Source organism: Odocoileus virginianus, chromosome 18 (assembly GCF_023699985.2).
Source record: "Odocoileus virginianus isolate 20LAN1187 ecotype Illinois chromosome 18, Ovbor_1.2, whole genome shotgun sequence".
NCBI classification, from domain to species: Eukaryota; Metazoa; Chordata; class Mammalia; order Artiodactyla; family Cervidae; genus Odocoileus; species Odocoileus virginianus.
The window spans coordinates 45826935-45844343 of record NC_069691.1 but is presented as its reverse complement, the minus strand read 5'-3'; the positions used below and the strand labels follow the sequence as shown (position 1 = coordinate 45844343).

The window sequence follows — 17409 nt, the reverse complement described above, 5'->3', positions numbered from 1 at the left end:
GAGCGCGGTTTCTTTCGTTAGAGCGTATCTTTGTGTAGTAGAGATAAGGCAAACAGAAACTGTTACATACTTTGGGTCAGAAATGTAGAGGAATATGAAAATAAGAGAACACGATGTGGCCTATATACATTAAAAAAAAACCCAAAACTTTAAGATACAGTTCACATTTCATACAGTTCATCCACATCAGTCATTTCTACTGCACTCATGCAGTTGTGAAAACTATCAGCACAATTTTAGTACCTCTTCATCACCCCCAATAGATGCTTGTGCCCGCCGACAGTCAGGCCTCACCTCTCGGCAATGACTAGTTTATTTTCTGTCTCTATTTGCCTGTTCGGAATGTTAGAAATAAGTAAAACCATACAATAGATGGTCTTTTGTGACTGGCTTCTTTCACTTAGCACAAACTTCATCTGTGTTTTAGTATGTATCAGTTCAGTTCAGTCACTCAGTCGTGTCCGACTCTTTGCAACCCCATGAACCGCAGCACGCCAGGCCTCCCTGTCCATCACCAACTCCCGGAGTTTACTCAAACCCATGACCATTGAGTCGGTGATGTCATCCAACCATCTCATCCTCTGTCATCTCCTCCTCCTCCTGCCCTCAATCTTTCCCAGCATCAGGGTCTTTTCAAATGAGTCAGCTCTTCGCATCAGGTGGCCAAAGTATTGCAGTTTCAGCTTCAGCATCAGTCCTTCCAGTGAATATTCAGGACTGATCTCCTTTAGGATGGACTGGTTGGATCTCCTTACAGTTCATGGGACTCTCAAGAGTCTTCTCCAACACCATAGTTCAAAAGCATCAATTCTTCAGCACTCAGCTTTCTTTTAGTCCAACTCTCACATCCATACATGACTACTGGAAAAACCAGAGCCTTGACTAGATGGACCTTTGTTGGCAAAGTAATGTCTCTGCTTTTTAGTATGCTGTTTAGGTTAGTCATAACTTTCCTTCCAAGGAGTAAGCGTCTTTTAATTTCATGGCTGTAATCACCATCTGCAGTGATTTTGAAGCACCCCAAAATAATACTTCCACTGTATGTGTCAGTACCTACTTAATTGCTGTAGTGTTCTGTTTTATGGATATACCACATTTATTCATCCATTAGTTGAAGGACACTTGGGTTGTTTCCACTTTTTAGCTGTTATGAATAGCCAAATAACGCTGCTGTGAACTTCTATGTATAAACTTTTGTATGGACATAGGTTTCTCTTGGGTATATCTCTGTAAGTAGGAATTGTTGGGTCATGTGCTAATTCCACGTGTCACCATTAGGAACTGCCAGACTGCCTTCTAAAGTGACTGCACCATTTTATATTCCCACCAGTATAGTATAGGTTCCAATTTTTCCATGTCCTCACCTATACTTACCTGGCTTTTTTTGGACATGATTCAATTTACACTTTAATTATTTTTTTCTTTTTTAAACTGCAATATCACTGACAATATTTATATTAGTTATATGTCTTTTTGGTTAGTTATGCTAGTGAGTGTGAAGTGGTGTCTCGTGGTTTTCATTTGCATTTCCCCATTGTCTAATGAATGATGTTGAGCGTCTTTTCTTGTGGTCATTGGCCATTTTTGTATTTTTTTTGGAGAGGTGTCTGTACAAATCTTTGCCCATTTTGTTTTATTATTTTGACTGTTCCATGTGGCATGTGAGATCTTAGTTCCCCAGCCTGGAATTGAACGCATGCCTCATGGAAGCATGGAGTTTTAATTACTGGACTACCAGGGAAGTCCCAGTCTTGGCCCATTTTAAAATTATTGAGTTGTAAGAGTTCTTTATATTTTCTGATGCAAGTCCCTTATCAGATATATGATTCACAAATATTTTCTCAATTCTGTAGATTATCTTTTTACTCCCTTGATAGTATCGTTTGAAGCACAGAAGTTTTTCATTTTGATGAGGGCGTGCTAGCACCATTTGTTGAAATGACTGTACTTACCCCATTGGATTTTCTTGGCACTGTTGTCATTTGGCCGTAAATCTGACTGTAATTTTGGACTCTCTGTTCCATTGATCCACATATCTGTCCTTCTTTTATTAGTACCATGATTACTATAGTTGTGTAGTAAGTTTACAATTGACAAGTGCTGTCTTTGTATTTTGTTCTTCAAGGTTTTTTGGCTATTCTAGGTCTTGTGCATTTCCACATAGAATTAGGATCAACTTGTTAACTTTTGAAAAAAAAAAAAAGTTGGCTGGGATTTTGATAGGGATTGCCTTGAGTTTTTGTATTGCAGAGTTATTGCTATCCTAACAGTATTAAGTCTTTCACTTCACGAATATAATTTCTTTCTATTTAAGTGTTTAATTTCTTTCAACAATATTTTGGAATCTTCAGTGTATATGTTTTGCACTTCTTTTAAGGTTTTACCTAAGCATTTAAATCTTTTTGATATAAATGAATCAAAAATGTTATAAATGAAATTTTCTTAACTTCATTTTTGGATTTTTTATTGCAGGTGTATGGAAACAACTGATTTTTGTGTATTGAGCGCATATCCTACAGCTTTGCAAAACCTGTTTATTCTAGTAGCTTTTTAGTGGATTCTTAGGATTTTCTATATATAAGATCCTATCTTGTGCAAATAAAGGTAGTTTTATTTATTCTTTTCAGTTGGGATGCCTTATGTTAGTTTTTCTTGCTTAACTGCCCTGACCAGAAATTCTGGTATATCCTTGAATAGGCCCAGTAGTAGACATCCTTCTCGTCTTTTTTTTTTTTTTATTGGTGTATATGTGTTGTCTCTCAGTCGTGTCTGACTCTTTGTGACCTCATGGACTGTAGCTGACCAGGCTCCTCCGTCCATGGGATTTTCCAGGCAACAGTACTGGAGTGGGTTGCCATTTCCTTCTCCGGGGGATCTTCCCAACCCAGGGATCAAACCCAGGTCTCCTGCATTGCAGGCAGACGCTTTACCCTCTAAGCCACCAGGGAAGTGTTTCAGATATAGATATCCTTGTCTTATTTCTGATGCTAGTAGGTAGGCTGTTCAGTCTTTTACCATTAAGTGTGAAGTTAGCTGCAAGTTTTTTAGATTCCCTTTATCAGGTCAATTGAGGAAGTTCCTGTCTATTTCTAGTTTGTTGACTGTTTCTATTCTGAAAGTGTTGGATTTTTTTTTTTTTTTTTTTTTTGGTCAAATGCTTTTTCTGACATCCACTGCTTCAAAAATGACTCATTTTTTGTTTTTTTTTCAATCTGCAGAAATTGACTTGCACACCAAATGTGTGGTGGATGTAGACGCAAACAAGGTTATTCTCAATCCTGTAAATACCAACCTTTCCAAAGGCGATGCCCGGTAAGTTAAGAACCAGTGTTATGATCAATGGGTTTTTAAAAGACAGAAGGCAACAGTGGCTGCTGAACTGAGTTCAGCTGAACAAATATTGAGTGCTTTCTATGTGGAGACATATTGCTGCCAGATCAGTGAGACAAGGTTTGTTAATATAATATAGAAGGACTGAGGGCCTGATTGAGTGTCATGGGTGGTACAGTGATGGTATTAGAAGTGCAGAGAAGAGAATGTTGGTTAGATTGTGAAGTTCCTGAGGAAGGCTTCCTGAAGGAGACGATATTGGCTGGAGGCTTAGGTGAGATGTAAATGGGAAGAAGGGAAGGCTTTTCAGTTGCTCCTCATCATGGGTGGTTTTACTTCTGCCAGTTCCTATCCTAGCCTATCAGTCAGAACCCATTTCAAGTGTTCTTTTCTTCCTGAAGACTTTCTTGCAGCCCCTAGTGGATTCTTCTCCTTAAAGTCACTGTGAGCTATAATCTGTGCCACCTAATTTAATTATGGTGTATTGTTTTGAATTATTAATTATAGCTCAACAGTAAATTTTAAGGTCTTGGAAGAAAGGGACTCTCTGTCAGGAGTTGAGGATGAAATACTTGAGCCTCACTTCTGGGTTTGAGTGATCATATGAACCAAAGGGAGAGCAGGAAGGTTATAAAGAAAGCCAACGTGGACAGGAAGGAAGAGATTAATTCAGTTTTTCTTAGCAAGTGCAGGGAAATTACCAGGTAAGTTAGAGTCAGTTTATAGAAGACTTTGGAAGCAGATGAGATTTGGCCTCTATTTTTATGGGAAGTTGTCATCTTTGACAGTTTTTGAATTATTGTGATTAAGGAAGTCAATTAGGAAGATTGTTGGATGGCGGTGTCAAGAGTGGATCAGAGTGGGGAAAGACTGGCTTTTTGTAGAGATCAGCTATCAGAGATGTTTTTGTGCCGTTCCTGAAAGTGGAGAATACATGGTGCCCACCATGATGCTTTGTGCCAAGTAGCTGTTTCAGAATAGCTGCAGAGACAGTGCTGTTTATGAAAGTACACCCACAGGCACTCCATGAAAGTTCTTTCAAGGTGAGTTGAATTGAGTTGAAAAGAGTGCTTGACGTGGAGTCAGAAAATATGAAATCGAATCCCTACTTTTTATTGGAGGTAGTTTGTTGTTGTTTAGTTGCTAAGTTGTGTCCCACTCTTTTGTGACTCCATGATTTGTAGCCCACCAGACTCCTCTGTCCATGGGATTTCCCAGGCAAGATTACTGGAATGGGTCGCTATTTCCTACTCCAGGGGATCTTCCCAGCCCAGGGATCGAACCTGCATCTCCTGCATTGGCAGGCAGATTTCTTTACCACTGAGCCACCATCCTAAAAGATGATGCTGTGAAAGTGCTGCACTCAATATGCCAGCAAATTTGGAAAACTCAGCAGTGGCCACAGGACTGGAAAAGGTCGGTTTTCATTCTAATCCCAAAGAAAGGCAATGCCAAAGAATGCTCAAACTACCACACAATTGCACTCATCTCACACGCTAGCAAAGTAATGCTCAAAATTCTCCAAGCCAGGCTTCAACAGTATGTGAACCGTGAGCTTCCAGATGTTCAAGCTGGATTTACAAAAGGCAGCGGAACCAGAGATCAAATTGCCAACATCTGCTGGATCATCAAAAAAGCAAGAGAGTTCCAGAAAAACATCTATTTCTGTTTTATTGACTGTGCCAGCTCCTTTGACTGTGTGGATCACAATAAACTGTGGAAAATTCTGAAAGAGATGGGAATACCAGACCACCTGACCTGCCTCTTGAGAAATCCGTATGCAGGTCAGGAAGCAACAGAACTGGACATGGAACAACAGACTGGTTCCAAATTGGAAAAAGAGTACGTCAAGGCTGTATATTGTCACCCTGCTTATTTAACTTATATGTAGAGTATATCATGAGAAATGCTGGGCTGGAGGAAGCACAAGCTGGAATCAAGATTGCTGGGAGAAATATCAATAACCTCAGATATGCAGATGACACCACTCTTATGGCAGAAAGTGAAGAAGAACTAAAGAGCCTCTTGATGAAAGTGAAAGAGGAGAGTGAAAAAGTTGGCTTAAAGCTCAATATTCAGAAAACTAAGATCATGGCATCCGGTCCCATCACCTCATGGGAAATAGATGGGGAAACAGTGGAAACAGTGGCTGACTTTATTTTTTGGGGCTCCAAATTCACTGCAGATGGTGACTGCAGCCATGAAATTAAAAGATGCTTACTCCTTGGAAGCAAAGTTGTGACCAACCTAGACAGCATATTAAAAAGAAGAGACATTACTTTGCCAACAAAGGTCTGTCTGGTCAAGGCTTTGTTTTTTCCAGTGGTCATGTATGGATATGAGAGTTGGACATAAAGCTGAGCACTGAAGAATTGATGCTTCTGAACTGTGGTGTTGGAGAAGACTCTTGAGAGTCCCTTGGACTGCAAGGCGATCCAGCTAGTCCATCCTAAAGGAGATCAGTCTTGTGTGTTCATTGGAAGGAATGATGTTGAGGCTGAAGCTCCAGTACTTTGGCCACTTGATGCAAAGAACTGACTCATTTGAAAAGACCCTGATGCTGGGAAGGATTGAAGGCAGGAGAAGGGGACGACAGAGGATGAGATGTCATCCACTCAATGGGCGTGAGTTTGAGTAAACTCCAGCAGTTGGTGATGGACAGGGAGGCCTGGTGTGCTACAGTCCATGGCGTCGCAAAGAGTCGGACACGACTGAGCAACTGAACTGTCCTGAGCCACCAGGGAAGCCCTGTAGTTAGTTATACCTTTCTTGAGCCTTGTCTGTATGATACCTGCCTTATCTGTTTCATAGGGGGGTTTCCTGAAGATCAAATTAGTGATCGTTAAAGTGCTTTGTGAAATGTTCTGTAAATGTTGAGGTTTGTTATTATTGACATAGTGATGTTTCTTAAGCATCTCTAGGAGATGCTGTTACTAGGGTGGGAAAGATATTGATGAGTCAGAGGTGCAGGGATTTTGAGCCTGCTAATGGAATGACCTACTGTCCTGAGTGTTAAGTGAAAACACTAATTTGGGGGAGTATATATTGCTCTTAGAGCTTTCAATCTAAGTACTGTTGTTTTCTTTGGAAATGTAGGCAACTCTGAGCAAACTTGGAGGCAATACCCTCTGGTAGAAAAAAACTGGGGCTTTATATATGGACTGACTCTTCAAATTCTGCCTTTGCCACTTGCTGGCATGGTTATCTTCCTGTGTGTTTTATTTGTTAAGTGTTTCCATTTTCTATTGCTGTGTAACAAATAAATGATCTCAAAAGCTTCCTGACTTAAAAGAATAGTAATCATGTACTTGTTTTTAAGGTTTATTTATTTGTGGCTGTGCTGGGTCTTTGTTGCGGTGAGTGGGCTTCTCACTGTGGTGGCTTCTCTTGTTGCAGAGCACGGGCTGCAGGGTGTGCGGGCTGCAGGGCGCGCGGGCTGTAGGGTGCATAGGCTGCAGGGCGCATGGGTTGTAGGGTGCATAGGCTGTAGGGCGCGCGGGCTGTAGGGTGCATGGGCTGTAGTGTGCGCGGGCTGCAGGGCGCGCAGGCTGTAGGGTGCATGGGCTGTAGTGTGCGCGGGCTGCAGGGCGCGCAGGCTGTAGGGGGCATGGGCTGTAGCGTGCACGGGCTGCAGGGCGTGCAGGCTGTAGGGTGCGCGGGCTGTAGCGTGCGCGGGCTGCAGGGCGCGCAGGCTGTAGGGTGCATGGGCTGTAGCGTGTGCGGGCTGCAGGGCGTGCGGGCTGCAGGGTGCATAGGCTGTAGGGTGCATGGGCTGTAGGGTGCATAGGCTGTAGGGCGCGCGGGCTGTAGGGTGCATAGGCTGCAGGGTGCGCGGGCTGCAGGGCGCGTGGGCTGTAGGGTGCATAGGCTGTAGGGCGCGCAGGCTGCAGGGTGCGTGGGCTGTAGGGCGCATGGACTCTAGGGTGCGCGGGCTGTAGGGTGCATAGGCTGCAGGGCGCATGGGCTGTAGGGTGCATAGGCTGTAGGGCGCGCAGGCTGCAGGGCGCGCGGGCTGTAGGGTGCGCAGGCTGTAGGGTGCGCGGGCTGTAGGGTGCATAGGCTGTAGGGCGCGCGGGCTGCAGGGCACGCAGGCTGCAGGGTGTGCGGGCTGTAGGGTGCACAGGCTGTAGGGTGCGCGGGCTGTAGCGTGCACAGGCTGTAGGGTGTGCGGGCTTCAGTAGCTATAGTGCATGGGCTCGGTGGTTGTGGCACCTGGGCCTAGTTGCTCTGCGGCATGTGGAATCTTCCTGGATCAGGGATCACGCCCGTGTCCCCTGCATTGGTGGGGGATTCTCTGGACCACCATGGAAGCCCAGTAATCATTATCTCATGGTTTGTGTGGCTCAGGAATTCAGATAGGGCTCAGGGGGAATGGCTTGCTCCAGTCCATGCTGTTGAGGGTTCACCGGGAAGACTTGAAGGCGCGGGGCTGCAATCAGAAGGCTCACCAGGTCACTTGGGTCGGGTGGTTGATGCTACCTGTTAGCTGGAGCTGGAGATGTCGCTGGGGCTGCAAGCAGAACACCTACTCCCAGTCAGGTGGCAGGTTCCAAAGGCAAGTATCCTGAGAGCATGAGAAAGCCAGCTGGGAGCAGTATTGCGTTTTGTTTTTTTTTTAAACTGGAGTGTGACTACTTTACGATGTTGTGTTTCTGCTTTACAACAAAGTGAATCAGCTATATGTATACATATGTCCCTTCTCTTGAGCTTCCCTCCTTCCCCATCCTTGATGTTGTAACCTTGGCAGTCACACAATGAGTTCTGTCACATATTCATGCTGAAGGCTGGTATAAAGCTCTACACAGTTTCACCAAGAGGAGAAACATTAGTGTCACCTACGGGAAGCATTTTTGGTGGGAAATATATTGTTGTGGCTCCATCCACAAGTATGTGATGTCTAACTGATGAGGTAATTGTGAGAATAAAATGAGCACATAGAAAATAAAATAAATGTTTTCTTTCCTTTAGAGATCTTTAAATCTCAGGGGTTTGTGAAAGAATTAAATAGCACTTTTTGGTTCCACAGAGTATCTTAGATGACTCTTTTTACATGTGCTGAAAATACAGATTGAATGTTAACTGAGAACTGTAGAGTGCTGTCTGGTTTAAAAAAGACTTAGAAGTGACAGCTGTCAAAAACAAACAGAAGTGACATCCGTCAAGGTTGGTATGTCATGGCTTTTGGTGAGATAAAGCTGGGAAGCACAGCTTCTTAAAAAACAACTCTTTATTGAAGTATATATGTATGTATAGAAAAGTATATGTAGCTTGATGAATTTTCATAAGTTGAGCAGAGTCCTGTAACTGGTGCCCAGATTAAAAACGAACATTGCTAGTATGACGAAGTGAAGTGAAGTCGCTCAGTCGTGTCCGACCCGTTGTGACCCTACGGACCGTAGCCCACCAGGCTCCTCCATCCATGGGATTCTCCAGGCAAGCATACTGGAGTGGGTTGCCATTTCCTTCTCCAGGGAATCTTCCCGACCCAGGGATTGAACCCAGGTCTCCCGCATTGCAGGCAGACGCTTTAACCTCTGAGCCACCAGGGAAGCCCTAGGTATGACAAAAGACCACCTCATAAGAAGTACTTTTAATGTCAAGGTGAAAAGAGAAAATGAAAATTTGGGAATGTAGCAGTTCGATGGTATATATTAGCTTCATTAAAAGAGAGAAATAGTAAGGAAAGCACAAATTACAAAGTTAATTACAGTCTAGTTTGGAGAATGACTAACCCGTAAAACAAGTTATGGTTTTATAGGAGCTATACTTGCAGCTGAAGCGCCAGGGATTTGAAACTAACATAAAACAAGTGGTTGGAGTCAGTTTCAATCAGTAGTCAGAAAGACTCAAACTAGTATTTTTCCTTTAAAAGTTACAATATCCTTCTTTTTAGAATAGTGTCCACCAATCTTATTAATCTAAAACTGTGACTGATTTTATATGTGTACTTAATAACCTATGTTAGTATACTTTGAAAGTGAATATGTATGCATTTTAAAACAACAGTTGTATATTTTTCTGATTAATTTTGCATTAACTTCTGAAAATTTCATGGTTTGATATTTATGCTTATTAAAGGCGATAGAAGCCATTTAAAAATGAATAGGTAGACAATTTTCAGCTTAACAGCTTAATCATGGGAATTTGGGAAACATTTGTATATGGAATTTCAAAACTGTTTTGAAAAATAAGATGCTTAAAATTCAGAAAATTGATAGTACACAGCTAACGAGAGATTAAGAAATGCTGACTTTGGAGTCAGACAGACTGAGTCTCAGCTCTACTGACGTGATCGTTGAGTCGCTTAAGTGTTTTACTCTTTGTGACCCCATGGACCATACACAGCCCAATGGGCTTCTCTGTTCATAGGATTTCCCAGGCAAGAATGCTGGAGTGGGTTGCCATTTCCTCCTCCAGGGGATCTTCCTGACCCTGCCTTGGCAGGAGTCACCTGGGAAGTTCCAGCTCTACTGTAGGCTTGGCCAAAAGGTTTGTTCAGATTTTCCCATGTGGTGTAACAGAAAAACCCAAACAGAACTTTTTGCCAACCCAATACTTAACATGTGTGGTGTGGAGCAAGTTGCTTAATTGTCCTCTGTCTCAGTGAAGTGGAGATTATAGTAGTACCTGCCTATCGGTTGTTATGAGGAATAAATGAGTTAAAATATGCAGTGTCAGTGCCTGATGTGCAGTAGATCTTATATAAAAGTTAGCTGTTTGATTCTTCCCATTCTGTTACTCAGTTCTGCTCAGTTGTGTCTGACTCTTTGCGACCCCATGAATCACAGCACGTCAGGCCTCCCTGTCCATCACCAACTCTCAGAATCCACCCAAACTCATGTCCATTGAGTCAGTGATGCCGTCCAACCATCTCATCCTCTGTCGTCCCCTTCTCCTTCTGCCCTCAATCTTTCCCAGCATCAGGGTCTTTTCAAATGGTCAGTTCTTTGTATCAGGTGGCCAAAGTATTGGAATTTCAGCTTCAGCATCAGTCCTTCCAATGAACACCCAGGACTGATCTCCTTTAGGATGGACTGGTTGGATCTCCTTGCGGTCCAAGGGACTCTCAAGAGTCTTCTCCAACACCACAGTTCAAAAGCATCAGTTCTTCGGCACTCAGCTTTCTTCACAGTCCAACTGTCACATCCATACATGACCACTGGAAAAACCATAGCCTTGACTAGACGAATGTTTGTTGGCAAAGTAATGTCTCTTCTTTTTAATATGCTGTCTAGGTTGGTCACAGCTTTCCTTCCAAGGAGTAAGCATCTTTTAATTTCATGGCTGCAATCACCATCTGCAGTGATTTTGGAGCCCCAAGAAATAAAGTCAGCCACTGTTTCCACTGTTTCCCCATCTATTTCCCATGAGGTGATGGGACCGGATGCCATGATCTTAGTTTTCTGAATGTTGAGCTTTAAGCCAACTTTTTCACTCTCCTCTTTCACTTTTATCAAGAGGCTCTTTAGTTCATCTTCACGTTCTGCCATAAGGGTGGTGTCATCTGCATATCCGAGGTTATAATTGGTGTTATTATGGCCTGTATTTTAAGGTGTATCCATGGTATGTTGTGAACTATATTATAACTTCATAAAGGAGATAAAAATTTTTGAAACCAAAATATATTCAGTACTTGAGTCTACATGCCTATTAAAAAATCACCTAGTTCTAGAAGAATTTCAACTTTGCAAACAAACTTTTATCTAGTTTGCCCAGAGTTCATGGGGCTCGTAGGGACTCACATGCCATCAGAGAGATCAGCCCCTTGATTTTATGTTTACAGTGAACAAAATATTAATCCCTGTCATCTGGGCTTCTCCTTAGTATCAACTAACTTGTGAAGCCAGGTCAAAACATTGCTTGTGAACACAGAGTAAGAACAAAGGGACGTTTTACTCAATACAGAGAAGATTTTTCTTTTCCACAGCACTCAAACACCCTAGTGACTGAAATACTTGTGTCCTCCAGCACGGTCTTCTTTTTCTCTGTATAGTACTGAATACACACTGATGGATTTGATCTTTTTATTTTCTCCAGCGGAGCCATACTGCCTACATTACTAGTGCAGTAAGTGTGTTTTTGGAATTACCTTTTTGCACTGAATCAGTTTTAGTTTTCTGGATTGGTCCTTGGGATTTCCCAAATCTTCAGCAACATATTTGCAAATCATGTTTTAGGGCTAATTCGTGACTAATTCATTACTTATTCTTATTAGATTTCTGCAAGTTTAGTTCTCAGTGTGTGATCTTTAGTGTTTTGGAGCTCTTTAAGTCCCTTTTATCATGAGTTACTATAATGATGTTATGTAGAACAGTCCTCCTTTAAATAACAAAATCTTTAAGCCTTATTTTGTTTGAATTATCTTAAAACTTAATAGACTTTTTATCTTATAATAAAATGCTAATGATAGTGCTTGTCACCATGATTGGGCAAAATAGTTTCTTAGGCTGTTTTATATTCTGTCTTTTGCCTCCTTCCCTCCTTTATCCACCATACTGGACTTTACTGATCACTCTGGTTAAAAAATGTTTTCAAAGGGAGTGAGGTGTGATTTCCCATGGAGAGTGGCCACTTTCACTTTACAAAACAGTTGTGTTATGAGAGTCATGTTTCTTTGACTTTGGAAATGGGAATGCGTTTTCCTAGAGGAACTGATGGTTGTTTCTAGTAGACATGCTAATCTGAAAAAAAAAAAAAGAAATGCTAGTTTGTTAAGACAAAATGGCCAGTTTGGCCCACAATTCATACAGTAAAGTTTGTTTTTGCTGTGAGTAGGTGAGATAAAGAATACATTGACTGTAAGTAACCTGCATAATTTGGTGTCGCTGAGGCAAAGGTGACAGCAGGTTTTTTTTTTTTTTTAAGTTTTTATTTTGTTTTGGAGAATAGCCAATTAACAGCAGAGGGACTCAGCCTTGCATATATATGTATCCATTCTTCCCCGACCTCTCCTCCCATCCAGGCTGCCACATAACCCTGAGCAGAGTTCTGCGTGCTATTCAGTAAGTCCTTGTTGGTTACCCGTTTTAAATATAGCAGTATGTACATGACCATACCAAACTCCCTAACTATCTGCCGTCACTTTTGCACCATCATTACAAATATCGACACAGTGAAAAGGGCACATGTCTTAGGATTTTATGAAAATAGTCTTGACCTCAGATCCACTGATAAGTTCTAGGAAACACTGGGGAGTCCTCAGACCACAGTTTGAGAACTGAAGTTAGACTGAATGGATGTCTTTGGTTTATTTTTAAACTACTTGACATATAATAAGCATATCATATAATTCACCCCTTTAAGGTGAACAGCTCAATGATTTTTATTGTATTTGCCAGCACCATTATCTAATTTTATGACACTTTTATCACCCTGTTAATCTATGCTTTCTCTATATTCGAGGTTTGTCTCTTCTGGGCATTTCGTATACATGAAATATAATTTGTGGTCTTCTGTGATTGACTTCTTTATACTTAGGTTAATGTTTTTGAGGTTTGTCCGTGTTATAGTATCTATCAGTTCAGTTCAGTTCAGTTGCTCAGTCGTGTCTGACTCCACGACCCCATGGACTGCAGCATGCCAGGCCTCCCTGTCCATCACCAACTCCCAGAGTTTAGTCAAACTGATGTCCATTGAGTCAGTGTTGCCATCCAATCATCTCATCCTCTGTCATTCCCTTCTCCTCCTGCCCTCAATCTTTACCAGTATCAGGGTCTTTTCAAATGAGTCAACTCTTCGCATGAGGTGGTCAAAGTATTGGAGTTTCAGCTTCAATATCAGTTCTTCCAATGAACACCCAGGACTGATCTCCTTTTGGATGGACTGGTTGGATCTCCTCGCAGTCCTCTGTGATTGGCTTCTTTTTACTTAGGTTAATGTTTTTGAGGTTTATCCATGTTATGGTATCTATCAGTACTATTCCTTTTTAGGGGGGAATAATTTTTCATCGTATTCTGTTTTGTTTATCCATTCATCAGTTGATGAATATCTGGGTGTTTTCCACTTTTGGGCTATTATGAATAATGCTGCTGTGAATGGCAGTTGTTGAGGTCTTTCAGTGGACCACGTTTCCATTTCTCTTAGGTAGATGTCTAGGAGTGGAGTTGCTGGGTCCTGTGGTACCTCTGTGCTTATCATTTTGAGGAATTGTCAGACTTCTCTAATGCGGCTGCAGTCTTTTACATTATGAGGATTCCAGTTTCTTTGGCTTTCAAAGAACTCTTCTTCACTGTAAGGAAATTGGTGGTGACTCTGGCTAATTGGAGAGTGCATGCCTTGCCCGAAGGCATTCGGCTTACAATTAAAAAGCAAAACAAAACATCCTGCTGTCCAAACTAACAGTCTTGGCTGGATTCAGCTCTTGGCTACTGATTTGGGAACCTCAGACTCTAGCATACTTTTCTGTTGAGTGGTACTTCTTCGCAAAGTTTTAGAAAATATAATGTTAAAAAGTTTAAAGATTAAAACACTTTTATGTACCCGTCACTCAGTTTAACAAATCATCATTACCAGTACAATTAAGCCTTTTGTGAACAGTCTCCAGTTTGCATGCCTTTCTTCTCCACCACAGTTAACAACTTTTCCTGAATTTGGTTTTTCTCTTTCCCTTGTATTTCTTTACATTTTCACTGTGTATGTTTGGAAGTTGTTTGCACAATACTGTGTGTCCACAAATGCCTTTTGCTAGTCAAAAGTCAGAGAGATATGTGACTCAAAAAAGACTGACTACTCATAAAGCATAATGCCTGAGTTTTAAAGGCAAAAAAAATTGTATTAAGAGGAGCCAAAAATAATATCACAGGTTTAGCATGGGGAGGAAAACTAATTGTTCCTATTTTATCAAATACCCTGTTCCTCATTTTTTCCTCTTAAAAAACCAAAATAAAAAAAAGGCTCCCCCTCCATCTATTGTTTGCAGTGAATTCCAAGCAAATGTGGCAGGAAAATTATTTTAGTGGACTTCCAACTCTGTGAGACTGAATCAGTGAGGTATGCCTGTTTAGAGGTGCTGCCTTAAACAACAGAACTGAAAGGGAATAATCAGTTTAAATTCTACTGAGAATCCCTTGGTCAGTTAATCTGTTTTCTTCTTTAGCCCTCTGTTTTCTTTATCGTGTGTGTGTGTGTGTGTGTGTATTTGTATATAGACTTTCTTTTATAATTCTGCCCTATCAAGTGTAAGATTTTATTATTGTTATTGGTTGGGTGGCCTGTGGGATCCCAGTTCCCTGACCATGGCTGGAACTCGTGCCCACGGCAATGAAAGCACAGAGCCCCGACCACTAGGCAACCAGGGAATTCCCCAAAGTGTAAGATTTTGAAGACCAGAATTTTCTGAAGTAGAAAACATTTGGAGAGTGAGACCTCAAGATTGTAATGAACCTGAATGCTGATTCCTGTGGTAGTTTGTGAAGTGACTTGTTCTTTAGTACATGTTAGAGAGATGTTCCAACATGGATGGAGTTAGCTGTAGATGACATATAGCTATGCAGATTTTTTGTGTTCTTGTATAACTATGGGGCTTTCCACTCCTTCCTGTTTGGTTATGTTTAACCTAATAATAAATTGATAGTGTGAAGGTTATAATGGCCAGTCCAGTGAAAAGAATGTCTGAGATGTTGCTCTTAACCAGTTCTTATCAGAGAGGTCACTAAAACATTTTTATTCCTTCTGATTGTTTACCAGACACCAGATCTTAGTTAAGATTATTAGATAATTAAGGAGTACCTAATATGAGCAAAATATATCCAGTCCTTCTTTGGAGGTTCAAAGTACTCTGTTCCTGGTAGATGAAAGAACATATGCAGAAAAAATACATATCAGATAGATGCAGAATTAAGTGGAGTTGACTTGTACATTTCTCTGACAAATGTATTGTGTCATACTACTGAAGGGAGGGCCTAATGCCAGTAATTACTTTGAAATATATGAAGTCATTTTCAGACTAATTTCTTGTTAGTAGAAGTCATCGTTAGGTCATATTAGATAATGACTTTTAAAATTTTTCTGCTGCTGTATGGATGCTAATTTAAGTAAAGATTTTAATTGAAGAAAGTCATGCAAAATGTAATTATGGTATATACAATAGACCTGCTTGTTCTCTCTGCTGTGAAATGACTTGAGTGAGGCTAATAATCTTGCCCAAATAGAGTTTATTCCTCTGGAGAATAGTATGTGGTGTGTTTTAATTTCATAAAGAGGCTCTTCCTGGGGGAGTCTGTCCACCCTGATTATGTCAGTAAAGTGAGGAGAACAGTGTTCTGCATACTCAGAAATTTCAGAGGAGTCTTCCCCCTTTTTTTAAAAAAAATACTGCAGACATTGAGTGTACAAACCATTTACTACTTTGGAATATAGTTGTGAAAATGAATCAGGAACACTTAAAAGCTAAAAAGGTAATAAAGTGTGTATGGTTCAATTCATATCGCTGCATAGTTAATAGAAGCAGATAATCAAATAGCAGTAAAACCAGATTTTTCACAATTTTACCAGCAAAAGCTTAGGTTGCTTAAGTGAACTGTTTGATAGCTGATTAGTAAACTTAACAAGAATTAGACTGTTCTGGTAGAATTTATGAAATCTTAGCCTTTTCATTGGTTATATGAGTATCTTGTTTTTGCTTTTATTGGTCCAAAAATAAGAAGGAATAAGTTTTTTGTTGTTGTTGTTAATTCAAGAAAAGAGAGTCATTATACCTGTGGTTGAAATACTGCTTAGCTACTAACATTGGATATAATGACGATGCAGAGTTTTGTGTGTGTGGCTACTAATTAAAGTTACAGCTAATAGGAATTAAATGTTTTGAATGTCCCCAGAGTTCTGGATTCAGCGTAAAATTATCTGATCCCATATGATATAATAGATAAGATATTTAATGACAAATAAGGCTTAGGTAAAAACTACGAAGTCCCACTATTGATGTTTTTAAAATTTGTCTTTATTTGGCAATACTTTTTTTTTTTTATGGTTCTCTTTCTAAGTCATCAGTGTAGGAGTTGTTGCTAATAAAGCACATCTTGTGTAAGAATCTAGACTTACATTTTAAAGATGGAGGTAGCAGTAATCTATGAGGAAATGTGACATGAGAAACCATTCTATCTAAAAGATTGCTGTATCATATCACAGTATCTTAGGACTCTTTCTGATCCATTTTAGTGGCTGAACATCAGTGTTTTCCAAGTATCAAGCTAAAAGTTAGGATAACCTTTATTTAGTCTTAGTTCTGTTAAATTGTGATTAAATTATTTTTAGCACATAATTTGTCTGTAAACATACTAGTAAAACAAAAAAAAACAAAGCAAAACAGAAAAGCAGAAAGAGAAGTTGGATTATTGTGGACTTTGTAAGGCTAGAGTTTTGCAGGCTCAGATTTGAAATGGCTCTTGTTTAATTCTGATCGTTGTGCATGTTCTGAGAGTGATTTTTAGCTAAAAGGAAAAGTGATTTCTTTTGCAAATTAATAGTGTAGTGTTCTGGAGCCCTTTATCCTACTTCCTTAGAATTTGTTAAAGAAGAATCTTGTGTAATGGTGAGTTTCACTTTTTATTAAATCTAATTTTATGTATTTATAATTTTAAAAATCCTATAGAATGGGTAACAAGAGTGGTGATAATCTTTGTGTATTGACCCACAGATGAGACAAATCAGTAATGTTTTTGTTTCACTTTTAGGAAAACTAAAGTAGAATGTACATAAGTAGGTGAAAGTTGTATTTGCCATTAATTTTTTAAGATGTTTTGTTACAGAGAATTTAAAAGATCGGCCATAGTAGCCGTAATAGTATAATGAACCTCCTGTGCCTGTTCTCAGCCCGCAATGCCATCAGCCCATCGCTAATCCTGTCCTGTTCACTCCTTCAACTCTTTTTCACATATTATTTTGCAGTAAATCCCATTTACCCACAAATATTTTAATAATCTTTATTATTTTTTTAACATAGCCAAAATGCCATTATTACACCTTAAAAATTAACAGTAGTTATGTAGTAGCATCAAAGTTTCAGTCAGTGTTCACATGTCCAGTTGTTTCATAAAGTTTTTTCCCCAGAGTTTGATTTGAAGGGCATCCAAATATAGTCTA

At 40.3% G+C, this 17409-nt stretch overlaps 1 protein-coding gene across 2 annotated transcripts in view; it reads left to right on the top strand.

Moving 5' to 3' along the window:
- The window catches only part of KIF13B (kinesin family member 13B), a 203025-nt gene that overhangs the window by 15408 nt on the left and 170208 nt on the right, over positions 1-17409 (top strand). For both annotated transcript variants that reach the window (XM_070480651.1, XM_070480650.1), the window contains exon 2: positions 3219-3312. In XM_070480651.1, the coding sequence (XP_070336752.1) occupies positions 3219-3312 (94 nt within the window). The remainder of the gene's footprint in view (positions 1-3218; positions 3313-17409) is intronic.